Genomic DNA, 10946 nt, shown 5'->3' with positions numbered 1-10946 from the left:
TATAATGAAGAAACTTCCTATAAAACTTGGAAGCCATACTGAATACCATCTAATAAAGAAGAGTCTGAAAAACATAGTATACAATTACATAAATATTCAACAATGCGAAGAGGATTGGAATAGACTAATTGAAGATTATTAGTTGGAAGATAATGTTTGGTTGAAATCTTTGTATTTGGAAAGATCTAAATGGATACCTGTTTATGTCAAAGGACAATTTTATGCAAAAGGTTCAACAAGTTGGAGTAAAATCTGAAGTCAGTTGTTCTTTTTGGATGAACGGAATAAAAGGCTTGATGGAACAGTTTATGTCACTTGATCATGGAAGCACTGAAGTATCTAAAACCAAAGCACATAAGCATCTCCATCTCCATCTCCATTTCAATCTCCCGCTACATCCATTTTGATACACTCTCTTAACAATGTTAGAAGTCGAGGACGACCACCAACAAAGAGGAAACAATCTTTAATTGAAAAAATCCCCAAGACTTCGAGATCAAAAAAGAAGGGAAATACGGCCACAACATCTACAGTTTTGGATTGAACACAACACCAGCAACAGCAATGGAATGATCCAATTTCAACTAAATTATCCTTCACATCACTTTTATCCTCTCAAGTATATGTCGAAGATAATGCGTGTGGGGATAACATTCAACAAAGATAGTACTTATTTGATCATGTTATTGTCACTTTGAATATTTTTACATTTTTATCCGAAGATAGTACTTATTTGATCATGTTGTTGTCACTTATTTTTGTCTCTTTTGGGTCCCGAAATCACCATTTTGGGTATCCCGAAACAACATTTTGGGCCCTAAAACACCATTTTCGGGCCCGAAAACGACCCATTTCGGGTGCTGAAACACCATTTCGGGTCCCGAAAGGAGGTGTTTCGGGACCCAAAATGGGTGGTTTCGGGACCCGAAATGTTGTATTCCGGGACCCAAAATGGTCGTTTCGAAACACCATTTCGGGTCCCGAAACCACCCATTTCGGGTCCCGAAACAACATTTCGGGTCCCGAAACCACACGTTTCTTGTCCTGAAACCACCCATTTCGGGTCCCAAAACCACACGTTTTTAACTTAGATTATACTTGGTTTTCTTGTCCCGAATTGGCGTTTTTTAACTTAGATTATACTCGGTTTTCTTGGTTTATACTTTATACTTAGTTTAAATTTATTATAATTGAAGACTAGAAAATAATTGAAGACAAAAATGTACTAAATTAATTAAGAGTTGCTCTTTACATACAACTTAAACGTTTCAGGACAATCTTCTTTTAAAATGTTGAGAAACTTATTTAAGATGTTCTTCAGATTTTGGTTTAAATTTGAACGGATGATCATTGCGGTGTATTTGACTCGCATAGCTTCAAGCATTCCCTTTGCCTATAAAAAATGATAATTCAGCGGTTATTAAAAATTTGTGAAACAAATAAAATGTGAAAATATGTAACTTACATTTTTTATGGTTATACCACAATCCCAATTTGCATCGCCCATGTAAGTATGAATATGTCTCATGTACTATATTGCGCATTCCGTTTTATTAGTATTGTCTTGCCAAGGTAAATTCAAAACATTGACCGGGGATTGGGCAATTTAGGTTGCGATATCTTGGTCGATAGTATTGAAGAACTCCACAACGTTTTGTACTTGTTTTACCAAAGAAGTTAATAAACACTTTAACATACATTATGTGTAAAAAATACTTCAACATTACCAGTTTCCGAATTGTGACATATTTATGTTCCCATTCTATATCTGGGTCCAGTGGGAGGTTGTCGAGGACTTCAATTACTTTCTTCTCAATATTGATGACAACACCATAATAATGACTTTCGTATAAAATTGGGAAAAATATCTGTAAAAATATCAACAAGATTCAGATGACATATATGATCAAGAATAAGATAATATAAAAATATTGGACTTACCAGATTAGTAGTTGTCATTTCTTCGTGTGTTATTTTGAAAATTCTCATTTCTTCAATTATTCTTTCAACACAAAGTTCTTTATGTTCCCAAAAGTACTGCAAATGAAATCAACATGACAATAAGACAATTGGTTTAAACAACAATGAAAGATATAGAGACTTACAGAAACGACTGTTGAAAAAACGATTTTCCCTTCGGAAGATGCTTTGCTGTGACTGATCATGTTTGTCCACGCATCAATAATACCACTTTCAACATGGAATTTATTTTTCATGGATTGAAATTGCCCTATGTTGATATTGGTATGCTCTGATACATATAATATTTCCTTCCTGAAACCACATAAAGAAGAAATCAAGTTAAAAAAAGTCATTTCGGGATAAGAAACACCCATTTCGGGTCCTGAAACAACATATTTCGGGTCCCAAAACAACACATTTCAGGTCTCGAAACCACCGATTTCGGGTCCTGAAATCACACTTTCGGGACCCATAATAGCCAAACACATAAGAATTCAACTTTCAGCCAAACACAACAATTTTTATAACCAACATAATATAACCAACATAATATAACCAACATTCAACTAAGAAAGATTGATTTACCTCGCATTTTCATCATCTTCATTTGCATAAATGAATTCCAAAACGACTTCATCTCGGTAATCTACCATGAAAATATCGAAGAAAGCTTGATTTCTTTGCTTGTCCTTGATCATATATTAACATTGAAGGCGTGCTGGAAGTTTCATGACTTCGAGGGGATATTTTCTATGTTTTTTGACCAATTTTTTTCCTTTCAACACCACTTTAGGAACTTCTTGACCACCCTCTTTTTGTACCACCAAATCATGTACAACTTCATGAATTTGTGCAGACTTGAAGTTCTTCGGTTTGTTCTGCGTCATATATGGAGATTTAAGGTGTGCTGGAACTTTCATTTGTCGCACGGGATTTTTCCTTCTTTTTCTTGGAGCCACCTCTCTTCCATCGTCCTCAGTGTCACCAGCCTCATCAAGACACCCCTCTTTTTGAGCATCCTCCTTATCACCGGCCTCATCAAGACCCCCCTCATTTTGAGCATCCTCCTTGTCACCGGCCTCATTAAGACCCCCCTCATTTTGAGCAGTCTCCTTGTCACCGGCCTCATCAAGACCCCCCTCATTTTGAGAAGCCTCCTTGTCACCCTCTTTGTCTATGTCACCCCCCTCATTTTGAGCAGCCTCATTTTGACCGGCCTCTTTGTCACCCCCCTTTTCAGTTGGTGTTTGATCCTTGAAGTATTTGTGCATGGCATCCCTGAAAAGTTTATTCCTGTCTATTGCTCTATACATGATGTGCATGACGTTGTCATACAATGGCGTTGCATCCCAGCCTAAACTTAAAGATTCCATTTTTCTCATGGCTCTTTCAATCATCACAGTACATTTCGTAACCCACACCAAATTCTCTATAAAAGTCATTCTATCTAAGTCCGGAGTTGTGTATAGAGGTGTTATATTAAGAGGTGGTAGGCAATCATTCATATTCGTAGGGGTTGAATGCATTGGTTCTGACCATTTCCTAGGTGGTGACCTCTTCCAAGGTGGTGACCTATTCCTAGGTTCTACTGCTGCTGCTGCCTTTGGGGTCTCAAACACCCCCTCATTCATATCCTCCTCATTCATATCCTCCTCCTCGTTCTCATCCTCCTCGTTCTCCCCCACATCATTATCCTCATCGTTCTCCTCCCACATCCTCGATAGTGGATTTCGTCCCACAACGCTTCTGCGTCCGAATCCTCTATTTTCCAACTTCGTATCCAGCCTAAACTTCAACGTCGTGTCATTCCAACATGACAGTATTGGAAATCGACGGTCATTAACTCCTCCCAGTTCAGGGTTGCTCACCCTATACACGTAGTACAGCTGAGAACAAACATATGTTAAAACCAATTATTTTTTAAAACAGAGAAATTAATTAGTGATAACTTACAATAAGGAACGTCTATGGTCCTTGGAAATGTCTTTTTTCATTCTCCTTCACTTTTGCGCATGATTGAACTAATCTTTTAAGTACAAATTTGCACCAATTGAACTTCTTGATATTATGAACATCTGAAATAGATTTCAGAATTCTATACCTGCAAGTGAAAAAAACATATTTGAGGATTAATTAAGATGCCATATAAGTTGTCATGTAAATGAAAATAAAAGAAATGAGATATACCTGGATAGTTGACCTAGGAGAACACACCAGAGAAAGCAGCTGACAACAAATAATACGAAATCTATCTTGAAATTGTTGTCAGCAACTTTATTCTCAATCATTTTCATCGGCATAGCAGTCACTAAAGGAGCGCCATTAACAGGGTTACCCCATCGAGTCCTAAATACCTTCAACTTGTCATCAGTCTCGTTATTCTGATATTTTACAATGTCCAACTCCCCTCTGAGGAGATCCAATATCATTTCAACATCTTCTTCTTCGATTTTCACTTCCTCGTCATTCTCTAGAGTGAATGAACATTTATCACAGTCAAACTGTCTGACTAGATAACAAGAGATCTCCCCGGGGCATTTTGAAAGCGATAATAAAAGTAGATGGCCAAATCTTATTGACTTCACAGCATCTTTTTGATCATTAGACAGCTGTTGCAGAAGATTGAAAAGCCCAAAAGACGATGTCCTAGTTAAAAATAGGTTGTGGGGGCTACTTTGGGAGCTGCTGCTCTAGGGGATTTCGGAACTACTTTAGGAGCTTTCGGAGATTTGGGAATTCCGACTTTGGGAGTTGCTTCTTGGGCATTCCTTTTACGTTTATTTGCCATACAAAAAAAAAGATAAACATTTAAAATCCATAAAGCAGATAATCAGATAAAAACCAGGATATCTACTCATTTCGGGTCCCGAAACACCTTATTTCGGGTCCCGAAACCACATTTTCGGGACCCATAACAGCCAAACATATCAAAATACGATTTTCGGGTCCCGAAATAACTTATTTCGGGTCCCGAAACCAAACTTTCGGGACCCATAACAGCAAAACATATCAAAATCCGATTTTAGGGTCCCGAAATACCCTATTTTGGGTCCTGAAACCACACATTTCGGGTCCCGAAACCAAACTTTCGGGACCCATAACAACCAAACATATCAAAATCCGATTTTAGGGTCCCAAAACACCCTATTTTGGGTCCCGAAACCACACATTTCAGGTCCCAAAACCACACTTTCGGGACCCATAACAACCAAACATATCAAAATCCAATTTAAGGGTCCCGAAACACCCTATTTCGGGTCCTGAAACCACACATTTCGGGTCCCAAAATCACACTTTCGGGACCCATAATAGCCAAACATATCAAAATCAGATTTCAGGGTCCCGAAACACCCTATTTCGGGTCCCGAAACCACACTTTCGGGACCCATAACAACCAAACATATCAAAATCCGATTTTAAGGGTCCGGAAACCACACTTTCGGGACCCTTAATTCACCAAACATATCAAAATCACATTTTTGCATTATATAATCATACTTTCAGGTCCCTAAACAACACTTTCGGGACCCATAACAGCCAAACATATCAAAAATCACATTTTCGGGAACAACCAAACATATCAAAAATCACATTAGATTCAAACCCTAACCCTAACCCTAACCCTAACCCTAACCGCAAAAACCTAAACGGTCTTCAAATCATCAAAATGATATAGGATTCTAAAAGAGAAGATGTTATTTACATTGTCCTTGGAGATCTTAGAGTATTGCATGGAGATGTACCTGGACCACCAGCCTGAAAAAAAAGTATGAAGTGAACACGACGAATGCAGACAATGAATTGAACATACACAATGAAGGAGAAGACCTATCATTTTCGATCGAAAGAATATGAAGAAAGTTGAAGAAGTCGGGAATGTCGGAGAGAAAAATCGCCAGAGAAGAAGTTCGCCGGAAGTGATAAATAAAAAGAAGAAAGAGAGGAAATAAGAAAGGGGGAAACTGAAACGTTTCATTTTTTTTTTTTTTCTCTCTCCTAGCTGGTAAGGCCACGTAGGATTCGTGGCCTTGCTTTCGCTAAACCGTCGTTGAGAATAACATTTCTCATATATATATATATATATATATATATATGAAGAACAGGAGAAACATGTTTAATTACTGCATTCAAACAAATATTTCTAAAAATGTGAAACATTTTTTAAATTGGAATTTGTTCCACAATCAATGAAGTTAAGCGATCTTTGGTCAATCCGGTAGAGGTTCCAATCCCATCCCCATGTTGGTATATCGATAAAGCGGCACGTGTCATGTTGAGCGACAAAGTTGTGACAATTGCATGACAAGACCTCTTTATATTTGTCTCATTAAGCTTTTTCCATGAATGTTTGATCATGCAATTTATAATGTTCATGGCTTCCTTTTCAGACACACTCTTATGCATCATGTAATTCTGAATGAATTTTGGCACATCCCCTCTAGCAATTTCAACCTTAAGAAGATGAAACACAAATTAATTATATGTTGTTTTTGTTATGACCAACTTTTTGGTGGATTAATTAATAATATGATTTTTTTGTTTGAACTTTGTAAAGAAGTTGAAATGTTTTGAAATTACCTTGGATGTACCCATATCATTACTTAGCCTTGTTATTAGACATGACCAATAAAGAGGCCCAGACAAAGTACTAAAACTATCAAGAGATGACTCATTAAGAGGGGATAGCCCTAAAAGTAGGCAAGCATGGACTATAGCCCCGTGACCGCCAACTGAAATCCATGCATTTTCCATGTACTCCTCTGGTGATGGCTCATATCCACCGTAGAACCATCTCGCTTCAGTTAGATACGATCTACAAAGTCTTTCCCACTACCAATAATTTCATTTGCATTGAGCTTTAACTAGCCGTCTTTAAAAGGTTAATTGTTTTGTAAACAAAATAAAAGTGTATACCTCATTTTTAACAAACTCTATAACAACCCTGTTGTGATCTCTTAGAACATCATATGATGTTTCATTTCCAAAGTTGTACATGGCTAAGTAACATATCTTCATGTATTGTGGGAGGTCATCCATAGCTTTCAAATCCCATCTGATTATACACAGTTTATATGAGTACTACTTTAATTTTGTATAATTAAATAGTGTGCTCAGATTCTTACCGTTCAACTGCTTTCACGAAGAGCTCTAGCTCATCGAGTGATCCATATATATCAAAGATATCATCGATGGCGCTAAAAATGCAAATGTATTTAGTGACAGTTTTCCTAATATTTGAGTATCGAGGTTCATACACAAATCCCATTGCCCATAAATAGTTCTCCATCATTCGATCCCGAGAAAAACTCAAGTTTTCTTCAAAACCTAATTTTTTCCACCATCTGTGAATCAACAATAAGTCATAAAATATTTGAGTTTGTTTTTTCAGAAGTAATATAACAATCATAAAGTTTTCAATTTGTCAATATAAAAAATAAAAATGATTTTATTAATATTTAACACCAAAATTGTGATTAAATTAAATTAATCTTTTCAAATGAGGAGTGAACATCGAATATTGTTTTTTTTTAACAAATTTTAAGAAGGTGCGACAAAAAGTATTCTTAAAAAAATTTCAAATATATATATGAAGTAAGAAAATTGTTTTACCAAAATGTTTAAAAAGTTGTCTAAACTATTTCAAAGTTATATTTATGCAGTGTTTTTTATTTGAAAATTAAACATTTGAAAACACTCATCCTAGAAAATCTACACTTTTTGTAAATTTTAGCTTTATTGATTATTTATATAAATAATGTAATGTCATTATTTGTTTATGAATATATAGCAACATACTTGGTTAGTTCTTTAACCTCCTCTTGATGTATTGATTGTACAAGATTGTAATCTAAAGTTGCCAAATCAAGAAGAATAGATGAATTTATCCCGTTGTCGTCTTTGAATAGATTAATGAAGTTTCTCGCTTCCAATCTTGGAATCCTCCAATGCAAGGGGGCCGATAACGCATCATTTACTTTGTTTCGGATGCCCGCAGTACGGTCATCTCTATTGGTTAATAGAAACGACTTGAGATGTTTCATGCTAAAATCTTTGGCTTCATTTATGTCGTTGTCTTCCCCGCACATCCCAATAAATGATGATTCATATAAATTCAAGAGCCCTTCTAGATCACTACTCAAGCTATCCAAGAAGTTCCCATTTTCGTCCTTGAATTCATTGAAAACATCTTCCATAAAAAAATGTGGCTTGTTAATTATTATTTAAACTTTAAGTCATCGAAATGGTTATATTAGTTGTAGAAAATGAAGCCAAACAACTAAATTTAAAGTCTAGTAAGCATAATTATTTGTCAGAGTGAAATTTAAATGAACTGAAATCATAATAGTTAAAATAATTAGTTTTAAGTCTGTATAATATTAGGTTAGTTGTGTTTTTTCAAAACAAAACTTTCTGGACTCTTAACCATTGAATAACTTTATTCTTTGCTTAAATATTAAAATATTTTTATTTCTATAAATTTATACTTTAAATATTAAATATTAAAAAACATTTTAATAGTTAAAAAAATCACTTTTTCATCCAAATATTATTTATATTCAAAATTTAAATAATTTTACATCAATCATTTAATTACTTAATTAATTAAAATAATAAAATATTTTAATTTAATTTTTTCATAATTTAAATTTTAAATACAATTTTTATTTTAATAATTTAGCTAAAATAATTCAAAAAAAGTTCATCAGATATAATTTTCATTTATTAAATTTCAATTAGTCTATTTTATTAATTTAGGAAGATAACACAACTTCATAGTTATGTTGAAAGATGTATCTAATTCGGTCAGTTTTATATTGGAATGAATAATAAATTCATTGAGGTCAGTTCGAGAAATTTTCAAATATTTAATTTTGGTTTTTGGTCGATTCTGTTCGGTTGAATAGAAATCCGTTAGATCAATTTTATTTGTTTGCCAACAATTAATACAAAATAATACAATTATAAATCAAAATTGTTTTTAAAACACTTATATGAAGTTTGAAAACTTAATTCTTAAAAAAATGGTTAGGTATCCATTTTTATAGTTGCATTAATTAAATTAGGTATATTTTTTTTAAATTTTTACTATAAGTCGGTTTAGCGGTTCGCTAGCGAACAACGGAAACGTTAGATTCGATTTTACCGTTTAATAAAGTAACAGTTATTCGGTTTTATCGGTTCGATTAAGTTGGTTTGGGAGGGTTTGCTTATATATTTAGTCATACCTTTCTTAATTCAACTTAGGATATTTTTATTAAGTTGATATTTTTATTAGAAATGGAAGTATGGAACTAGTTATATTTGATATATAAGAAAAATCTAGCTAAAATTATTTATAACCCCATTGTTATAAAACTTATTTAATGATCATTAAGATTTGTAAGTACGTACTTGTGTTTACGAAATGACCACGTTGTCGTAGAAGACGAAACCGCAGCGCGGTTGTTGAAAGACCAGTGCCATTGGAGACACACGACAAGACGTGGTCACAAACGGCGTCTATTTCATGATTGAAATGGTAAGCTACTCCAGACCGTTGGATAGAGTCGATGAGCTTCAAGAGGATTGACACGTCCTTGGTGGATTTTAGCAACGTTCTAACTTGCTCCTTCAACTTATCCAATCTGTTTCCGTGTAGTTCATACTGCACAGTTAAAAATAATGATCAATTATCTTTAAAGAATGATTAGTGACCATTATGAGTGGTTTAAGAGATGGATTACGGTGTAAGTGGTGGTTAATGATTGAATAAGCTTTGGATCCCAAATGGTGGGATGGTAATTAGCTGATCGCCGGAGATCGACGCCGACCTGATCGGAAATTTGATTTACATTGATGGATGATGATGGCCTTATAATTCCACGGTTATTATAACTTGTTTTCACACCAAATCTTGATGATGAAAAAGGTTGGAGTGCTAGCGGAAACTGAAGGCTGTGAGATATCAGCATCATTATCTCTTTCTTTCTAATGGTTCAGGACATATTGGAATGTCTTAATTCTAAATCCACTTCAATATTTATAGATAAAAAAATGGTACATTAAGAATATATATTAATAAAATCCTCACTAAAATAGCTCAAATAAAATAAATACCAACTAAAATAGCTTTAGTGTGAAGAATGTTTTCAAAAAGACTAAAGTTGAATGTATCATTCTCACCTAAATGTAGGGGTTATACTAGCTTTTATATTAAAAATATATACATCAAAAATTATTTTAAATAAAAATATTTTTAGATGATTTTGTTTTTAAATACTACTTCAATCTAAATTTAACTCGGATATTATCCAAGGCACTATTTTTGAAGGTTATTTTAAGATAATATTAATTAGGGATTGTGTGGGTTCTATTTTATTTATTTACAAGTACCTTTTATGCATCTTTATCGTTTACAAATGTTACACAATCTCACTTTTAATCTCATGATTAATGATATAATTTAGGATTAGAGAAGTGATCAAAGTGTAAAAATATTATTTTTAAAATGGCCAATAGTTTATAGTAAAGACATCCATTTAGATGAACACATGAAACATAACACCGAGACTCTATGTCATGCATAACTAAGTACCGAACTAAAATACAGAATTTCTAAAATGCGTTTATACATGCAAACATTTGTCCTTCCTAATTTCTTAAAAGGTAAATTATGTTGCGACTTTAAATAAGTCAAAACTAGTTTAATCGGTAAATCTAAAATGAACTATCAGTTATATTCCAATTGGTTCCTAATCATGTCCACAAAATTTTAGAGGAAATTAGGCATTGGGGATAAATTACAAAGGAGACGAGCTCAAGAAACACATTTGTCAAACGCTTAAAGTCGTACTAGACATCATCCTATAGTCTAATTGAGGCCCGTTGTAATGTCAAATTAACGCTCCAAGCTTACATTGCTCTCGAATCTCGTAAAAGACGAGGTTAAACACTCTTTTGATGTTATCTCACAAAATAGTTGATTAACAAAAATAATGTTTAAT

General features: G+C 34.1%; 2 protein-coding genes across 2 annotated transcripts; both read right to left on the bottom strand.

The window, feature by feature from the left end:
• Nucleotides 1-6107: 6107 nt before the first annotated feature.
• On the bottom strand, nucleotides 6108-6999 carry LOC124909593 (probable terpene synthase 9). Its single transcript, XM_047450258.1, has 3 exons — nucleotides 6877-6999; nucleotides 6541-6792; nucleotides 6108-6414 (listed from the first exon to the last, which is right to left on the bottom strand). The coding sequence occupies exons 1-3, from the start codon at nucleotides 6997-6999 to the stop codon at nucleotides 6124-6126; spliced, it is 666 nt and encodes a 221-aa protein (XP_047306214.1). The 3' UTR covers nucleotides 6108-6123.
• Nucleotides 6906-9917, bottom strand: LOC124909591 (probable terpene synthase 9). The gene is made up of 4 exons (XM_047450257.1): nucleotides 9687-9917; nucleotides 9355-9607; nucleotides 7759-8149; nucleotides 6906-7304 (listed from the first exon to the last, which is right to left on the bottom strand). The coding sequence occupies exons 1-4, from the start codon at nucleotides 9915-9917 to the stop codon at nucleotides 7082-7084; spliced, it is 1098 nt and encodes a 365-aa protein (XP_047306213.1). The 3' UTR covers nucleotides 6906-7081.
• Nucleotides 9918-10946: the final 1029 nt, after the last annotated feature.

This window comes from Impatiens glandulifera, chromosome 7, assembly GCF_907164915.1.
Source record: "Impatiens glandulifera chromosome 7, dImpGla2.1, whole genome shotgun sequence".
Classification (NCBI taxonomy): domain Eukaryota; kingdom Viridiplantae; phylum Streptophyta; class Magnoliopsida; order Ericales; family Balsaminaceae; genus Impatiens; species Impatiens glandulifera.
The sequence above is the reverse complement of the archived record's forward strand: the minus strand, read 5'-3'. Positions and strand labels throughout refer to the sequence as shown.